The sequence below is a fragment of the Nilaparvata lugens genome, chromosome 1, assembly GCF_014356525.2.
Source record: "Nilaparvata lugens isolate BPH chromosome 1, ASM1435652v1, whole genome shotgun sequence".
In the NCBI taxonomy this organism is placed as follows: domain Eukaryota; kingdom Metazoa; phylum Arthropoda; class Insecta; order Hemiptera; family Delphacidae; genus Nilaparvata; species Nilaparvata lugens.
The window spans coordinates 921,546-942,177 of record NC_052504.1 but is presented as its reverse complement, the minus strand read 5'-3'; the positions used below and the strand labels follow the sequence as shown (position 1 = coordinate 942,177).

Below are 20,632 nucleotides of genomic sequence, written 5' to 3'. Positions count from 1 at the left end.
AGGTAGGCTATCCATGATAAAATTTAATTCATTATTTTGAACAATAATGAACAGTTACTCTGTTGCATATCCATACTTTTTCACAATTAAAACTAAACTTGAATTTTAAAAAACACTTACAGAATGAAAATGCACTCACATTGGTAGTTACGATCGTTTTGACCTGTTGCTGGTCATCATCTGACTGTAGGAATTTACTCTCACGATCGTAACTCCCAATGTGAGTGCATTTTCACTCTATAAGTATTTTTTAAAATTCAAGTTTAAGGATGAACAGTTAATATTACATCAGATAAACCGATATTAGCTATCCTCTATAGAAGGCAGTGGGCAAGGCAGAGAATCGGCAACGCTGATCTCTTATCTTTCTCCACTGCCATTATATCGTGGACCTCACTATAGAAAGATGTTCATTATTTTGCGACAATTTTCTTATAAATTCTATTGGAGTAAGTTTATCTGTAATGTATTCCCTAAGGTTGAGGAAAGTTCTACAAACTAATATCATAGAGAAAAGATAGCATAAGAAGATATCCCATGGTATGAGGTCGTTCATCTTCCAAATTTCAAGCCGATTCTTTGTTAACTGGAGCCGATTACTGCCGACTATTGTCTATTATTAGTGTTTTTTTTTTTGGGTGAGAGTGTAAGAACGGCACAGTATGAGAGACTACCAGCGTCACATAGCTTCACGAAAATGAACTACTAGGACTATCGACGTGAGTTTACATTGTAATTTGGAACATAAACGCCCTATACCATGGGATATCTTCTTATGCTATCTTTCACGGATAGGGACTCTATCCCGTTCACATCAGCGTAGCGTAGCTTTCAATATTAGGGAAATAGGACCTTAGACCAGTTATAGAATAGACACGCTGGGAAGTCTAGCCTCTGAAGCCAACATCTACTGCCATATCTCCAAATCGTGACGTCATCATCGGATAGAAAACTTTCAGATTGTTTCTATTTCAGAAGGATGTAAATTATTATTCATTAAAATGGTAAACTCCAGCTGCGCTCCCGCTGAAATAGACACAATCTGCTATGGAAAACAATGTAAACAAACTCTACAGAAAAGTTTTCTATCTGATGCTGACGTCACGATTTGGAGATATAGCGGTAGATGTTGGTTTCATCGACTTTCAGTATGAATATACAATAGGCCGTGTCTATTCTATAACTGGTCTAAGAATAGGACGGCTATTTCAGCGTAGCGTAGCTAAGTTGAGTGTGAAGAGACCTTTGAACAATCAACTATAGTGAGGTCCAAGTTATAATGGCAGTATTTGATTAACATTGGTGTTGCTATCGGTGTTTATATTTTCTCATATTATTTGTCCGTATTAATGATGCGTTATTGCCCTGTCAATATTCCTAGGTACTTGTGATCTATTTATAAAGATTTTGTTCTCAATATTTTTTTGGGGGGATTTTTGTAAACTTGTAGGAATTTACTATTTTCATTTTTCAACATTACTTCCTATATCAGCTCAGAGGTACTACTAGTTCTGTGAACAGTAGACCTCACGCAGTATTCTCATCCACAAGTACCTGATTGAAACTATAGACCTTAGAGCTTGTTCATATGACAGCGATTTACGCTCGGTTTGCCAACCTCGACACATGACAGCGGTTTGCGCTCGGTTATGATAAATAATTACTAGGTACAACATCTATGTACTCAATCTTAATATCTTAATCTATGTACTTAATCACTATATTACTCTTAAACATATATTACTGCTCTGATCGAAACCGCTCGGTTGACTGAAGACATGTGTACGCTCTCATGCCTGCTCTAGTATATCGAGCCGCCCGGCAACCGAGCGGTTGTAGTCTGAGACTACAACCGCCGCGATTCGCCGGCGACTACTAAAACCGAGCGATGCATGTGTACGGCACCATGTGTTTCCCTATACCTGGCAACCGCTCGGTTTGTCAACCGCGCGACAACCGAACGTAAATCGCTGTCATGTGAACAGGTTCTTATGGAAATACAGCAATAGACTATCTTGTCCTCACATCTGTGTAATCACTTGTCAGCTGATTTATGATGAATAATTCTATAGTCTGATTTTTACTTTCCTTGCCCTATTGCCATAGGTAAGGAAAGTATTGCTTTCCGAAAAAAATTAAGGTACCCCAATTTCCAAATTTCTATACGTTTCAAGGTCCCCTGAGTCCAAAAAAGTTTTTTTTTGGATATTGGTCTGTGTGTGCGTGTGTGTGTGTGTATGAGTGTATGTGCGCCTGTGTACACGATATCTCATCTCCCAATTAACGGAATGACTTGAAATTTGGAACTTAAGGTCCTTACACTTTAAGGATCCGACACGAACAATTTCGATCAAATGCAATTCAAGATGGCGGCTAAAATGGCAAAAATTTTGTCAAAAACAGGGTTTTTCGTGATTTTATCGAAAACTGCTCCAACGATTTTGATCAAATTCATACCAAAAATAGTCATTGATAAGCTCTATCAACTGCCACAAGTCTCTTATCTGTAAAAATTCCAGGAGCGCCACCCCAGTCAGCTATGCAAAGTTTGATTTTAGATTTCCAATTATCAGGCTTCAGATACAATTCAAACAAAAATTTTCAAATGGAAAAGATTGAGCATGAAAATCTCTACAATCTATGTTCAGTAACATTTTCACCTAAAATTGAAAATAAGTTCTAAATTCGAGAAAATGTGATTATTCAATTGCAAATTATTGTTGATTCTATTAAATCATTCACTATGAAGAGATAGCAGACCTCGTGGGTCTCCAGCGTTATTGCCCTGTTACCAGCTGGCTCAAATATTTCAATAGTAGGTACACTTGAGATGCGCGTGAACACTAGCGTCAGGTGATCAATTTTCATAACGGCAAGGAAAGTTGTGTGAGTGCGCCACACCAGATTTTTACTCTAATATTGGCGTACGAAGGAGGCTCCGTTTTCCTTTATATTATCCTTGAAATGCAAAATTTCCAAAAAAACTTGTATATACGTCGAAGCGCAATTAAAAAAGGAACATACCTGTCAAATTTCATGAAAATCTATTACCGCGTTAGCCGTAAATGCGCAACATATAAACATTTAAACATTAAGAGAAATGTCAAACCGTCGACTTAAATCTTAGACCTCACTTCGCTCGGTCAATAACAACGGAAGTCAACGTATAGTAGAAAATAATATAATAAAGTATATAGTGCAATATAGTGTTTTATTATAGTTTTTTTAATTGATAATATACTATTTAGTAACCCTAAAAAATAATAAAAAACACTATCATAGTATACAACTAACTGGAAAACAATTCTTAAAAACCTCCAATAATACAGTGCTTCAGAAAATTTTTCAATGTACTAGAGCAGTTTTTAGTACTAACACAGTTGCAGCGTAAAGCTAGTAACAACTAAATTTTAGTGTTGGTTGAAACTACACACCCAATTTAATGAATTTATAGCTTGAAATTCTTACACAAAAATTGCAGAGTTCCGTTATCTTTTTACTGCTATAGTTTATAGAGTAGGAGTTTTTTGCAGTTATGAGAGTAGGAGCTAAGCATGCAATAATGTATATAGGCTATTTCCTTCACTTACTGACTTACTATTGGCCTTTATGAAACTTGTCTAACTAGTTATTTGCAGACTATAACAGCTGACCTTCAGACTGAATCTAGAAACACTGCAACAATGGAAAATGAAAGCATTCACTTCACCGACTACTACTTGATCTTTTGATCTTACTTCTTTCATTTCGTCAGTTGAACTTTTTTTCTATTTCACAATTGAATAATTTATATGGGACTAGCAGGTAACCCGTGCTCCGCAAGGGTTTGATTAAAAAGTTGTACTGAAATCTTGAAGAATTTCAAATAGGCCTATAACCATCCTATTAAGAATATACAGGGTGTTTCAGAAGTAGTGTCGAACATTTTAGGGTATTGTTCCTGGATGATAGGAGACTACGAATGTCGTATTTGAAGTGTCCAAAACTTAGCGGTTATCCTTATAGCTGCCATTTTGTTTTTTGTTTTTACTTAGGAATTTTTATCTCAAGATCGAAATGTTGTATTGATCTGAAATTGTCAATATTGAATTTTTAATTTCAATTGTACTTAATTAAGATGAAGCTTTGAAACTCGGTATGGTTCCATATGGCCATACAGCTGATTTTACAATGCTTTTCAGATGGTCTTGCTAAAATTGGTCATGCATGCAGTCATAGCCACCTCTAATACAAGGCCCCGGCCTACAATATTGCAACGTCGCAGTGTATGCCTAGAATCTAATACATGATTGGTGAAAAAGATTTTTAAAAATACCAGCTGATCTTTTCCACCAATCATGTATTAAATTCTAGGCCTACGCTGCGACGTTGCAACATCGAAGGCCGGGGCCTTATATTAGAGGTGGCTATGATGCAGTACGAAAAGAATATTAATTCCTCTGTTATTCTTTGACCAATCTTGATAAATAAGGTATCCCTGAAATCTTAATAAAATTTGCTAACTTTTTGTCTCCTGTAAATTTTCTGTAAAGTGAATGGTATTCGATAAATTTGTCATCAAAAATTTAAAATGACCGCCCTTTTGAAAATTTTCAAAGAAAATTTTTTTATTTCATTTTTCAAAATTGAGTCTTTATAGCGTAAATATTCATGCCAAATTTCAGATCAATACAACATTTCGTTCTTGAGATAAAATTCTTAAGTAAAAAAAAACAAAATGGCAGCTATAACGATAACCGCTAAATTTTGGACACTTCAAATACGACATTTGTAGTTTCCTATAATTCAGGAACAATACCCTAAAATTTTCGACACTACTTCTGAAACACTCTGTATATGCGAAATTTCAAGTTAATCAGTTGAGTAGTTGAGACGTGATGATGCGTCATTCGTGAGTTTCCTATTCCGTACGTGTATAAGCCAATTCTTTCCTTTATATATTACTAGCCGTCAGGCTCGCTTCGCTCGCCATATCCGTCTAGCCAGGGGGCTCCGCCCCCTGGACCCCCGACTGGATTGTCCAAGAATGAGATTAGCAGGCTCGCTTCGCTCGCCTGCATTTTTATCATGTTAGGACAATCCAGTCGGGGGTCCAGACTAAACGTCTGGCTAAACGGATATGGCGAGCGAAGCGAGCCTGACGGCTAGTAATATAATATTCCCAGGATTGAAGTAGCAGTGCCCAATCAATTTTTCCTCGATAAATGCATTTAAATCTTCAACTTGGTGCCAACCTAACAAAGTCAACTCAACTTAATGCCAACCTGACAAAATTATTAATTTAGTTGCCAGTTAACAACTGTTTCGAAGAGGTACTCTATCTAGATTATAGTTCTATAGTAACATATGATATGGAAATTTCAATTATAATTAAGAGATTGGGAGAAGAAGAATATACATGCTAAAAGACGAACTTTAAACCCTTAAAAACAACCATTAGAGTTAAAATATTGCCAAAAGATTTCTTAGTGCGCCTCTAAAGGGTCAACTGAACATACCTACCAAATTTGAACGTTTTTGGTCCGGTAGATTTTTAGTTATGCGAGTGAGTGAGTGAGTGCTATTTCGCTTTTATATATATAGAAGAAGAAGAAGAAGAAAATAGATTGAGGGAATTCTAATTTGAGTTCCCTATAGGATTATATCATTGAAATAGAATGGGCAGATGAATTAATCAACTATAATGAGGTACACGTTATAGTGGCAGTGGAGAAAGATAGGAGAACATTGTTTCTGATTCTCTGCTTGCCATTGCCTTCTATAGAGGATAGCTGATACCGGTATATCTGATGTAATATCAACTGTTCATTCTTGTTTAAAATAATCAATTACAGATGGAAAATACTGAGATATTACAATTATTCAAATGCTAATGAATTAGAATTGTTATTGAACGAAATCCATCGAATTCCCATCTAGTTGTTTACCCGGTTGTCAATTTTTTTCAGTATCATTAGTCTTCGGGGTGATTTACAGAATTGGATTTTCGTTCAATAGGGGAGTCCGATGGTAGCAAGCATTCAAAAGGCTTACCAGTCTTTAATGCTAAGTCGAGTCAAACTCAAGTTCTGTCGTAAATTTGTCAAATAATTATTTATCAATTACATTTTGTTTGCCAGGAAAATATATTTTTCAATGATAAAATAATAAGTGTTCATAATTGAGATTAAATATTTTGCTAATTAATTATATTTCCATATTGTTAAAAACGATCTGGCAACGTTGTGGAGCTATGGAAGGATAGCGTCATCTGCTTTGTCGAATGATAGACAAGAATAGTAGCACCAATGTTAATCAAATACTGCCATTATAACGTGGACTTCACTATAGGAAGATGATACAATGATGATAGAGGTAGGTCCACGTTATAATGACAGTGAATGAAGATAGGAAAACAGTGTTGTCAATTGTCTGCCTTAATTAAGTATATTTCTACATTGTTGAAAACGGATCTGGTAACGTTATGGAGCTAGAAAAGGATAGCGTTATCAGCTTTGTTGAATGATAGACAAGGATAGCAATGCAATTGCTAATCAAACTGCCATTATAACGTGGACCTCACTATAGACAAGGATAGCAACACCAATGTTAATAAAATACTGCAATATATCGTGAACCTCACTTTAGCTATTCAACAATAAGACAAAATCTCATTTTTATCCTCTTCCAATCAAAACATTCCCTGAATAATGTTTCCTCCTGTCTTGCCAGAGTTGATCACTATAAACGCTTTTTAGCAATTATAACCTGGTCGTCACTATGGTAATCATTGCTTTTATTAAAGAATATCACAGTATCCTCCACCGTTATTTCACATGTATAACAGTTTTCAATATTTTCTTGAACCCATCTTTAGGTAGGGCCCATCAAAGAACGATCTTGCAACGTTGCAGAGCTAGAAAAGGATATCGTCATTTGGTTTGTCGAATGATAAACAAGGATAGCAACACCAATGTTAATCAAATGCTGCCATTATAACGTGGACCTCACTGTAGCTACTCAACAATGAGAGAAATCTAATTTTTATCATTTTCCAATCAAAACATTCCCTATAGCGAGGTACACGTTATAATGGCAGTGGAGAAATATAGGAGAACAACGTTGCTGAACCTCTGTCTTGTCAATGCCTTCTATAGACGGTAGCTGATACAGGTTTATAGATGTAATATTAACTGTTCATTCTAGTTCAAAATAATCAATTATATTTTATTAAGCAAGAAATTATATTTTTCAAGAATTTATTAATGAATTTATTTATTTATTCATTCATTTACAATGCAAATGACACTAATGCAATAACATTATAGAAGATAAAATAATGAGGTAGTCCTTGTGCTATTTTTCTTCCAAATTTATAGGTGACAAAGTCCAAGATAAGGTTAGAATTGTCACGTGTACAATTTTTATAAAATTTTAGTCCAAAATAAACATGAAAACTATAAATTTTGAATTTAGATGACTTGAATTAATATTAATTTACATAATTAAGATGAAATATTTTGTTAATTAATTATTAATTCTCCATTGGTAAAAGACGATCTGGCAACAGAGCAAAGCGAGAAAGAGATAGCGCTATCCGCTTTGTTGAATAATAGACAAGGATAGCAATACCATTGTACCATTGCTAATCAAACATTGCCATTATAACGTGGACCTCACTATAGCTCACGTCTTGAACACGCATTTTATGATCGTGCAGAATTGTTTTCATGGAGTTGTGTGTGTGTGTGTGTGTGTGTGTGTGTGTGTGTGTGTGTGTGTTCGTTCCTGTGCCTTACGCCATAATATTTCCATCTACAAGATGGATCTCTCTCGGGAGCATAACTCTCGCACTCACGCCCGAGCCTCCTTCATCTCATTAGACACCGACGGAATATTTTCTTGATAAATAAAATATGATGAACTATTTTCAACAATAATGAACAGTTAAATTGATGAGATATACCAGTATCAGCTGTTTGGGTGGCAAGGCTGAGATCTGGCAACCCTTTTCTCCTATCTTTCTCCACTGCCATTATAACGTGCACCTCACTATATGAATTTTGCTTCAGTCCGTTACTGGTTTGTGATTTAACATCGTTCTATCGTAACTTAAAAAAAATTCCCAGTATCATTTAATTTAATTGTATATTCTAATGGTTTTTCCAATGCCATATTATATCTAAACATAGAAAATGACTAGTACTGTACCCTCTTTATAACACTACTATAATGAGGTCCACGTTATAATGCCAGTGGAGGAAGATAGGTGAACAACGTTGCCGATCCTCTGTCTTGTCAATGCCTTCTATAGACGGTAGCTGATACAGGTTTATTGATGTAATATCAACTGTTCATTCTAGTTTGAAAAAATCAATTATATTCTATTAAGCAAGAAATTATATTTTTCAATAATTTCATAATGACTTTAATAATTAAGATGAAATATTTTGTTGATTAATTATAAATTCTACATTGTTAAAAGACGATCTGGCAACAGAGCAAAGCGAGTAAGAGATAGCGTTATCCTCTTTGTTGGATGATAGACACAAGGATAGCACTCCGACTACTTACAGTTCCAGCGATATACTTCCTTGAAGTTGTTTCGTTTGTGTTCAAAAAACAAAAATATTTTTATTGCTAACCGAATTTGTCATACTTATGAAACACGAGGTAAAAATACAGGATTATTCCAGTTCCCTATCCATAGACTGACTCTTCTCGAAAAGGGACCGTATTATTCAGGACTCAAGTGTTTTAATTGCATTCCCGAGGATATAAGGCTGTGTAGCAGCTATAAGTTATTTGTTTCAAAGATAATTAGGACACTGGTAGAGGCTTGTCCTTATACCATTGAGGAGTGTTTTAGAGCATTCATGTGACTCCATTCTAAAAATGACATAATCATTGTATGCCACTTGAGCACCGCTCAGAATTTGTGGCTTCACACAGCAAAAATATAATAATAATAATAGCAATACCATTGCTAATCAAACACTGCCATTATAACGTGGACCTCTCTTATTATAGTTTAGAGCACTCATACCAAAACTTTAAAATGGCGTAAGTGCTAAAACTAGTTGTGTTCATATAAAAATATAAAGAGGGTACTAGTCATTTTCTCTAATAATTTATTTAACTTTCAATTTTATCTTTCATTGTTTTCATCAGCCTATCGTTTCGATCACATTTTATTTATTTATTTATCTATACATTGAAAGATACGATATCATTTTCAACTATGAATGATTGGGAAAGGAACAAAAGGCTTTAAGCCCAAAACTGTTCCTTTCCCAAATTTGGATATAAATTGTCTAAAAATGGGTTATGTTTAAAACCAACCTGTTAAACCAAAATTTTAAGCAGATTTGTTGCGTTTTTCACGACTCTGCCATGCTTGAACGCATGCATGCATCACTGCTTCATGGTGGATTTATCATGATACGCTGCCTTTTTTACAGCTACAGCCGACAGCCGACAGCAAGGTCACTAAACTTGACACAATTGGGAATTCAAACACTGTCTACATTTCATTTTTCATACAAGTGAATATATCAACGCTTTTCATTCAACCTAGCTGTCAGTTTAATGTAGAAGTAGAATTTTCTACTATTTGTTTCTGTTTACAAATGTCATGAATATTCAATAAGATGAGGGCGAGGTCAGTGACCTTTCTCTCTCCCCTATCTCTCTCTCTCATCTCGGTTACCTCTAATTTGACCGCGGATTGGCGTGAATGCAGTAATTAGTATTATTAATGCAACTGATATTACATAATTATTGTTGTAAGTGTAATGCTTATCTCTACCGTTTGTTAGATTTGCTGTTTGCAGAGATACTGTTGAAGGTGCTAGAGCGTTTTATAGTTATCATCTCTGTCAAGACAGGAGGCAACATCCACGGAGTTGTAAACTGATTGAATATTTAGGTCCACGTTATAATGGCAGTATTTGATTAACATTGGTGTTGCTATCCCATCCTTGCCTATCATTCGACAAAGCAGATAGCGCTATATTTTTCTATAGTGAGGTCCACGTTATAATGGCAGTGTTTGATTAGCAATGGTATTGCTATCCTTGTCTGTCATTCAACAAAGCGGATAGCGCTATCTCTTTCTCGCTTTGCTCTGTTACCAGATCGTCTTTCAACAATGTAGAATTAATAATTAATTAACAAAAGATTTCATCTTAATTATGAGAATTCATTATGAAATTATTGAAATATGTAATTTCTTGCTTAATAAAATATAATTTATTATTTTAAACTAGAATGAACAATTAATATTACATCAATAAACCTGTATCAGCTACCGTATATAGAAGCCATTGACAAAACAGAGGATCGGCAATGTTGTTCTCCTATCTTTCTCCACTGCCATTATAATGTGGACCTCACTATAGAAAATGTTTTCATTGGAAGAGGATAAAAATTAGATTTTGTCTTCAATTTTTTAATAACTCAATATTTTCAAGTTCTGAGAGTTTATTGAATGTAATCATTCTATATATTTTATTCGGTTTTTAATCAAATCAAATTCAAAATTTCTAGTTTATTTATTTTTGGACTCAAAAGTGGACTCAAATCAATTCAAGTGGATAGCATAACCTATAATTTTTATTCATTCATAACTCTACCTTCATTGTATTATCATTCATCCCATCATCATCACCTAGGCTTAAAATACTTCTAGAAAGTCGCCTTTGTAAAATAATAAAAGAATAATAAAAAAGAATTGTTAAGTAGCTAAAGTGAGGTCCACGTCATAACGGCAGCATTTGATTAACATTGGTTTTGCTATCTTTGTTTATCATTCGACAAACCAGATGACGATATCCTTTTCTAGCTCTGCAACGTTGCAAGATCGTTCTTTGATAATGTAGAAATATACCAAATATTTAATCTCAATTATGAAAAGTTATTGAGATCGATAAGTTGAGTTAAGATTGTTTTTGACAATGTACAAATGTGAAGAAATAACAGGAAATCTGAACTCAATTTATTATGAAAATTTATTATTCAATCATTGAAAAATAATTCTTCTTAACGAATAAAATTTGATTGATTTTTTTAACAAGAATGAACAGTTAATATTGCACCATATACACCGGTATCAGCTATCCTCTTTAGAAGACAGTGGCAAGGCAGAGAATCAGCAGCGCTGCTCTCCTATCTTCCTCTACTGCCATAAAAACTTGCAGCTCACTGTTGTTATATTCTCTGTAATGACAGTTACATTCCCTCTTATCTAAGTACAAGGTGAAAGTGGCCAATTACCTACTGTAAATTCACTTGTAAACTAGTCACACACACATTGTAAATTTATATTTAATTGGAAAAAGTTAAGCTTCTATCATCATTAACTACTGACAACCTATACTGCATTGTCTTATCTTTCTCAAGTTGTGACTTGGCTTCAATATAGATTGTCATGTCTCTCTTGAAATGTCACAGGCCAGGTTTATAAGTTTATCTGTGGTTATGTTCTACATTGAATTACAATATTGAAGTGTTACCCAATTCAAGCTTCAATATCGTTTTTGTAACGTTAGATAATTGTTTTGTTTTGAATTGGATGATAGTGAAATTATCAATGCTAGCATACAGTACTTGACGTTTGGTGGGCCTTATCGGTTTTGAGTTGGTTCTACACTTTTTCATATCATCTATTGAAAATGCACTTAACTGAAGAATCCTATAAATAGGATAGGCTTACTACTTATCGATACGTTGTTTTTTCTCATAATTTCTTAATAGTTCAACCTTATCAATGCCCGTCTGTTGGACTAATGAGTTGATCAAGATAATTTTATCTTAAGGCTGTGCAAAGGCTAAAAATAAACTTTCTACTGGTGATATTTTTCAAAGTTTTTCGATTTGTATACTATCAAGCTATCAAAATGAAAAAGTTTTCTCAGGAAAACTTTTTTTTTTGAGATATGAGCGCCTATAGTTTAAATTTTTGGGACAGAACGTTTCAAGTTCGGTAAGAGATAAATCCATGAAATTCAGAGGATAAATTCTTCATGGTATTGTTGATCTAGTAAAACAAAAATTTTCTAAAAATATCAATTTTAAGATAGTTATTCAATTTAATAAAAATAACCAAAAATAGCTTTTTGTTGAGTTATTTTTGATTATTTTTGGTAAATTGAATAACTTTTTCAAAAATTGATATCTTCAGGAAATTTTTTTTCACTAGATCAACAATCTCATGAAGAATTTATCCTCTAAATCTCATGGATTTATCTTTTACCGAACTTGATATGTTCTGTCCCAAAAATTTAAACTTTAGGCGCTCATATCTCAAAAAGTAATGATCGGAAAAAAATGTTTTCCTGTGAAAACTTTTTTATTTTGATAGCTTGATAGTATACAAATCGAAAAACTTTGAAAAATATCACCAGTAAAAAGTTTATTTTCAGCCTTTGCACAGCATTAATAACAGATGATAATTTTAATATTATTGGTGTAATAATAGTCTATATAGAGAGGTCCACGTTATAATGGCAGTATTTGATCAACATTGGTGTTGCTATCCTTGTCTATCATTCAACAAAGCAGATAGCGCTATGCTTTTCTAGCTCCGCAGCGTTGCCAGATGATAATATCTGTGATGTTAATGAACAATCTGCTATTGCCTTTATTTGGAGTTTGCTTAGATACCACGAACAATACGGCCAGTGATCAAATACTGCCATTATAACGTCAACGTCACTATAGGTTTTTGAGGTGGTGGAAGCACCGGGGAGTATGGAATAATAGATTATAATAAGTAAGGGTCAACGAAAGTGAGAAAATTACATATTCTAATAAGTTAGTAGTTTATTCTTATTCTGTTTGATTGAATAAAAACTTTTCAATATAACCTTGATTTTTGCAATATAATTGTGGGGTTTACCTCATCAAGAAAACCCTTCGCCCGTTAACTTTTTCAATATAATTCTGGGTTTACCTCATCAAGAAAAACCTTCGACCATTATGTTTCAGGTTCCAAATTCACTTCACCCATCCATATTTCAAGTTCCAGTATATTTTATTTATTTAGTGGTGTTTATTTTTTTAAATGTTGATTGTCATTTAAACTAGTCTCACAGACTAACCATTAATTTTCATTTCACTATAAATCTTACACTATGAAGAACTATATCACTTCAGTTCATTCATTGATGACCCAAGTAGTTCTGAAATTATGAGAGCAGTAAAAATTATATAGTCTGCATACACTATCACAAATTGATTTTAAACTAGTTCAAAAGGCTTTATTCTCTTCAGCCTCATGGTGAGATCTTCATTGTGTAGTGGTTGGCTTGCCTCAGGGTTGACATGATGATGGAGTCTCGATTCATGCCGCATGACAAATCGACTTATCTCACTGGGCACAAATGGAATGCTTAAATCTCTATGCAAGTCATTAGGTCGTATTCATAAAAATGAAGGATATCCTTCAGAGTAAAATGTAGAAGTATAAGGTTATCCTTGTGGAGTAAAAGGTAGAAGTATAAGCATTTCATTCTATCCGTATTCATAATGATTACCTTATACTTGAAGGATATCCTTCTAGCAAAAAAGTAAAAGGTTGGCTTTTACTTTCCTCTATATCTTGGAGTCATGAGTTTGCTCTTGGCCAGACTCATAATTTTTTAAGGATATGCTTTTTATGTTAAGTAAATGGTCTAATTCATGAATACCCATTTACTTTTCCACGAGTATAAGAATAAGCTTTTGCTCTAGAAGTACAAGGTTTTGCTCGAAATTATTATGAATAGAAGAAGAAGGATTTCCTTCAGATTTCACAAGCATTAGCATATCCTTTCTCTTATGTATACGGCCCATTGTTTGTGATGTGCCAAGGAGCTTTGACCAAATTCCTTAATACTGTGAAATTGCTATATCATATTGATGTTACGTTTCCCCATAGTTGGATCCCATACCACAGTATACATACAGTATGGAAACTTGGCTAGTACCCTGGCGCAAAAATCCGCCATCTTGTTAGGAAGTTCCGCATTGTAATAGTATTGATGGGAGGTTCGGATCACTTCACTGATCCGGATCAATTGATCTCGTTCACTGCCGCGAGCCAATCAGAAGACCAGGATTGGAACTTCCTAAGGTCACGTGACGTGTCTAGTATTTGTGACATGTAGAAAGCTTTGGTTAGATAGGCGTTTGATTCACAGTTTCCATTCTGTACCTATTCTGTGCCCATACGCCCAAATTGGTTGTAGAGAATAATTTTGTTTTTCAAAGATTGGCGACCAAGCAGCCAATACATTTGTCCATATTTTATACTAGCATGTAACCCGTGCTTCGCAAGGGTCTCTTTTAAAACTTGACGTAATGAAATCTAGAAGAATTCAAAATAGGCCTATAAGAATCCTCGGTTTATTAAGAATTTATATGCTGCATTTCAAGTAAAGTATGACCACCTTCCAATTAAAAAAAGAATTGGGATTCAAAATGGCGGAAAAAATTTGGGTGTGACGGAAAACCTGTTTTTATCATTCGAAAAGGATCTCCAATCATACCTATCTTCTAATTTCCCTTTTAAGATAAATCTTCTGCTGCTTCCATACAAACTGGAAGCATGACAAATAATTGAAAACTTGACAAACTGAAAATTTGATGTAACTAATCAAATCTTGAAGAATTTAAAATTGGTCTATAACCACCCTCGGTTAAGCAAGAATCTATATGCAAAATTTCAAGTTAATCAGTCCAGTAGTTCTGACGTGATAATGCGTCAGACATAATTTCCCTATACTTTACACCTGTATAGGCTACGTTTATAATCCAGTTCTTTCCTTTATTATGGTATAGAAGATGATACATGGATGGATGATCATTGTTATTTTTCAAAAAGATAGAATAGTTTCCCTTTCAGAGGGAGTTTTGACAACCCACAAAACTCATTTTTCATTTGAAGATATAACGAAAAGGTGCATATGACCTTATTTTTTTGCTCAGCTTGCCAAAATACCCCTCATTCCAATATTAAAATTTTTGACTGACTGTACAGTGATTACACATTCTCTCAGGGCTCGAATGATTTTGAAATTTAAATTAAATAAAAATGGAGGAATATAATTTCTTTATGTAAATAACAACACCTTCATTCAAAGACATATTAACTGCATGCGTTTTCATATTGCCGATACAGCATTGATGAAACTGTAGACGTTTATTTAGCACTTTGTCTCAAAAATTGTTCTAGCTGAAAAATTAATAATCCATGCCACGTGTAGGCCTAAACATTGTATCAGGAAAACGAAGTTTCAAAACTATGTTTTTCAGGTAGAAAGCAATATAGAAACTGATGTTCCTTTTTTAATTTCGACCATATGATTTGGTGATTTTTTAATGAAATCGAATGTACCATTAATGAACTTTAAACATTAATTCTGAATAATCTAGAAGGAAAATTAAAATTTAGGCTTCCAGGTGCACGAGATTGATATTTTTAGAATCTATGTGCGAAATTTGGAGATCTAAATCATTCCCGTTTTTCCGGTATGCAATCCACAAGTTGACATGTTTTGATGCGAACAAACGAACACACGAAAAAAACACAACCCTACTCTCTCTTATTATATAGATTAAGCTGTTTTCTTTTGATTTTGACGTGCTCCTTCCACTTCAATTTTACATCTAATGTCATTCCTAGATATTTGGCTGTATTTTCACAGGGAATTCTACTATTCTTTAATGATTGTTTTGTGTTGGTTTGGTGGCCAGATGCAAGGACAAGGTGTACCCTGGTAAGCTGCCGACCACGTCCATAGTGATAGTGTTCCACAACGAGGCCTGGTCGACTCTGCTGCGCACCGTCTGGAGTGTCATCAACCGATCGCCCCGCCCCCTCCTCAAGGAGGTCATCCTTGTCGACGATGCCAGCGACAGAGGTCAGTCATAGCATAGACAAGATAATAATCAGCATCTCCTATATACTACTACTGGACCTGAGTCTAGAAAAAAATGGCCGCCGTATGTGGAAAATCACTAATCAGCTGTTAGAGAGCATCTCAGTCTGTCGAAATCTCAGTTCGTCTTGTTCCCGTTTGGAAATATCAGTGCCGGCCACCACCTACGGCGGCCATTTTTTTGTAGGCGCAGGTCCGGTATATAGGAAGTCCTGATATAATCCCATGGTTTGTAGAATTCATTCAAAGTTTGGAAGTTTTGTATCAAATTATGGTCTTGTGTATCAAGTGGAGATGATACTGTATCATATTGTGTTGATATTGTATCATGTGTGGTGATATGATACCATAGAGAAAAGATAGTATAAGAAGATATCCCATGGTATAGGTTGTTTATGTTCCAAATTTCAAGCCGATATTTCGTTAACTCAAGCCGATTACAGTCGACTACTGTCTATTATTACTGTTTTGGCCGGGTGAGAGTGTAAGAACGACACAGTATGTGGGACTACCAGCGTCACATACATGAACTACTATATAGTGAGGTCCACGTTATAATGGCAGTGTAGGATTGACAATACTGTTGCTATCCTTTTCTATCACACAACAAAACAGATAGCATTATCTCTCTAGCTTTGCGATGTTGTCTGTTTGCCAGAATATTTTATTTTTACTTTTGACAGTGACTGTACAAAAGTAGACAAACAATTCTCAGCCGCCATTTTTTCACCATTCTATCAAAATACTCTAGTGCACAAGTCGTATAATTGATTTAAAATGTAATTTTGAAACAATTAAATAATTTTTAGACATTACCGTATGAGAAACACAAATGAAAATACCTGAATTGACATTTTAAAAGTTGATAACTAACCATCCTAGACTCTTCATCCATGCTTCAGTTAGCCTACACGTATAGGTTAGACCTACTCGTACCGGTATAAATAATATTGAAATGTTATTTCAGAATTATTTCCATTGAAATTACTTATTTTAAATAGGATTTATATTTTTCTATTATTTAAAAAAAATGGAATAGAATGTCTACCAAATAACTTAATTTCTATTATTTTGAAATTCAGATTGGTGTATCACAGCTTTTTAAATTAGCCGCCATTTCAGGTTTGTATAAAAATAAAATCTGATCTCAGTTATGGAAGCAAATTTTTGAATAAAATTATGTAGAAATATATACTCTTGATTAATTTGACATTAAATTGATATTTTATCAAGAAAATGATAATTATTATCAGATCAAATTTAATGGGATGAATTGAGTAACAGCTGTGTACACTCAGTGGCAAAATGCAGAGACTTGGCAACGTTTGTCTCCTATCTTTCTCCACTGCCATTATAACGTGGACCTCACTATAGGACTATCGGCTTGAGTTAACAGTGAATTTTTGAACATAAATGCACTATACCTTGGGATATCTTTTTATCCTATATTTCGTCTATGGTCGTAGTTATAAAGTTGTTATATTATTAGCTATAAATGACTCAAGTCTAATTTATTTTTTGCTGAGTTTGCAGAACACCTTGGCAAGCGGCTGGAGCGGGAGACAGCGCTGCTGCCGGTGCCGGTGCGGGTGTTCCGGACTGAACGGCGGTCCGGGCTGATTAGGGCGCGCCTGCTGGGTGCCAAACACGTGAAGGGGCAGGTCATCACATTCCTCGATGCGCACTGCGAGTGCGCAGAAGGCTGGCTCGAACCGCTGCTCGCCAGGATTGTCGAGGATCGGTCAGTCAATCATTATAGACCTAGTTATGTTCACTGTAATAGTATTTTACGTCACGTGTATGAGAAGTGCCCGTTTGCAGGGCAAGAATGTCTAAACAAAATTTTGTCATAGTCATTCAATTTCAGCTGTTTTACATGCATGAAATCAAGCCGGTAAATAGCTGTTTGCAGAACAAATAAACATATGATTCTCATTACAGCATGCTATACTGTAATAAAATCATATGTTTTCTTTACAGTCGAGTATGTTTCCTACTTCCAAATTAAAAACAGCAAAAATTCTACAAAAAACTAACTTTTAGAGCACCAGATGGAAGCTTTGTCAACTACAATCAAGAAATTCCTGATTCGTAAGTTGTAAACTAGGTTATGTTTATAGAATTCATGTAGTAACTTCAGCATAAGCAGTTAATGTTTTCTATTTTCCAATTATTCCTCTTTAGATTATTATGACAAAAAATAGTGTACGTTACTTAGACATTAAAGTCTCTTGCAGGGCTCGAATAAAATTCTAGTCTCGGCTAACGTCTCGACTAGAAGCATCATTCTTGCCCTGCAAAAGGGCACAAGGAAAGTGAAATTTCGTCCCCGCAAAATGTATGTTTCAAGTTTTTGAAGTTATTTTCATCATGGAAAGAGTGATTAAAATAAGATTAATATCTAGAATATTATATTTTGGATAGTTATGAACACTTTGGTGGTAGAATTTCTCCAGAATTTGGCGGAGGGTTCTCTCCATAGTTTAGTCTCTACGCGGTCATCACTCTCTCCGCTCACCGGTTCCAGAGTCCAATTTGGTGGCCTGAGTGATGACTCCGCTATTCTTATAATATTAACCTATGTGAGCGGGGTGTTTGAATTGTTACAGTAAAAATGGTTATTGTCCATGAAATGATTGGCTTGTTGAATCTATATCAATAGAAATCGAGCCTCAAATTTTGAGATTCAATAACTTTCTTATGTGTGCACCGAATTTGATGTTTTTTTGTTAGTAATGCTCATTATGTTCAGGACCAGGTTTATGGCCTATCAAATTTATGATCCGACGCCAGGACTCTTTCCTACGGTCCTTCAAAGTTTGCATGTAATCCTTATGGGAGAAGATTTGTGAGCTGGCCACACACAGAAATAGAAATCAGCTGTTATAACCATTGCGTCATCCAACAGTCTTCGGTAGATCTGTTATTAAATTTTCTTTCTACTGATAAACAAAGTTTTAATTTCAATATGCCGCGGTACGAACGACGTCCAAACTTGGGTCGTAGAACCAGGACTTCCCATATACTATAAGGTCCTGGTAGAACTCGAAATGCTGTAAATTTAGAATATGCACGGGAAAATCAGCAGCAAGAAGATTTAATTCCCAACAAGCTGCATTCAATAACTATAACTAAAAATACAAACTGCTGCCACGAAGTAGAAGGAATTTTTCTTCTCTTCTTTCTTCTCTGTGCTGCTGCACAACTAACTAAGCACATAGGAAGCTCATATTGATATATAAATGTAAATAGGCTACTGATTGTTGTATAATTTTCATAAAAATAGAGTGCATCAGATTAAGCTAATGCTGAGCACACCTGAGGAGGCGCGGCTTGGTGATACAAAGTGTTTTTATGGATATTGCCTTATCACACCGTTCCACGCCATGCCCGATTCAGTGTGAGTGAGTTCTTCCATTCAATCCAATAAGCAAGAAGCACCTGGATGCAAAATGCTGCATCGCGCCTCCTCAGGTGTGCATCCAACTAAAGTTTGTTATGAGATGCATTAACTATTTGGCGGTACGAAGTTCGCCGGGCCAGCTAGTTCAAAATGAATGCTGCTGTACAGAGTGGTGATGCCGAATCGGCAATTGGGACATCCTAATTATTATATTATTAGCTTATTCAGATTATTATTATATAGATTATTGTAATATTGTGTTATAATTTTGCAGGAAAACAGTGGTGTGTCCTGTCATCGATGTGATATCGGACGAAACGTTCGAGTACATCACAGCTTCGGACATGACTTGGGGCGGTTTCAACTGGAAACTCAACTTCAGATGGTCAGTAGGCCTACCTAACCTAAATTTAATAAGTTTAACATATCAAATTGAGTAATAACATAGAGAAACAATTTTTCTCCATGGTCATAGTAAAGGTAATAACCAAAATATAGCTGAACCATGGAGAAAAATATCGTAAGTTGTAAACTAGGTTATGTTTATAGAATTCATGTAGTAACTTCAGCATAAGCAGTTAATGTTTTCTATTTTCCAATTATTCCTCTTTAGATTATTATGACAAAAAATAGTGTACGTTACTTAGACATTAAAGTCTCTTGCAGGGCTCGAATAAAATTCTAGTCTCGGCTAACGTCTCGACTAGAAGCATCATTCTTGCCCTGCAAAAGGGCACAAGGAAAGTGAAATTTCGTCCCCGCAAAATGTATGTTTCAAGTTTTTGAAGTTATTTTCATCATGGAAAGAGTGATTAAAATAAGATTAATATCTAGAATATTATATTTTGGATAGTTATGAAGACTTTAGAATGTTCATAACATTCTATAACATTCAATGGTGGTAGAATTTCTCCAGAATTTGGCGGAGGGTTCTCTCCATAGTTTAGTCTCTACGCGGTCATCACTCTCTCCGCTCACCGGTTCCAGAGTCCAATTTGGTGGCCTGAGTGATGACTCCGCTATTCTTATAATATTAACCTATGTGAGCGGGGTGTTTGAATTGTTACAGTAAAAATGGGTTATTGTCCATGAAATGATTGGCTTGTTGAATCTATATCAATAGAAATCGAGCCTCAAATTTTGAGATTCAATAACTTTCTTATGTGTGCACCGAATTTGATGTTTTTTTGTTAGTAATGCTCATTATGTTCAGGACCAGGTTTATGGCCTATCAAATTTATGATCCGACGCCAGGACTCTTTCCTACGGTCCTTCAAAGTTTGCATGTAATCCTTATGGGAGAAGATTTGTGAGCTGGCCACACACAGAA

The 20,632-nt window shown here is 35.0% G+C and overlaps 1 protein-coding gene across 8 annotated transcripts in view; it reads left to right on the top strand.

Moving 5' to 3' along the window:
* The window catches only part of LOC120348845 (polypeptide N-acetylgalactosaminyltransferase 5-like), a 65,760-nt gene that overhangs the window by 3,650 nt on the left and 41,478 nt on the right, over positions 1–20,632 (top strand). For 5 of the 8 annotated variants that reach the window (XM_039427199.1, XM_039427186.1, XM_039427172.1 and 2 more), the window contains exons 3-5: positions 15,715–15,881; positions 17,433–17,640; positions 19,577–19,687. In XM_039427199.1, coding sequence (XP_039283133.1) covers positions 15,715–15,881; positions 17,433–17,640; positions 19,577–19,687 — 486 coding nt within the window. The remainder of the gene's footprint in view (positions 1–15,714; positions 15,882–17,432; positions 17,641–19,576; positions 19,688–20,632) is intronic. The other 3 variants (XM_039427192.1, XM_039427177.1, XM_039427168.1) reach the window with 1 other exon arrangement.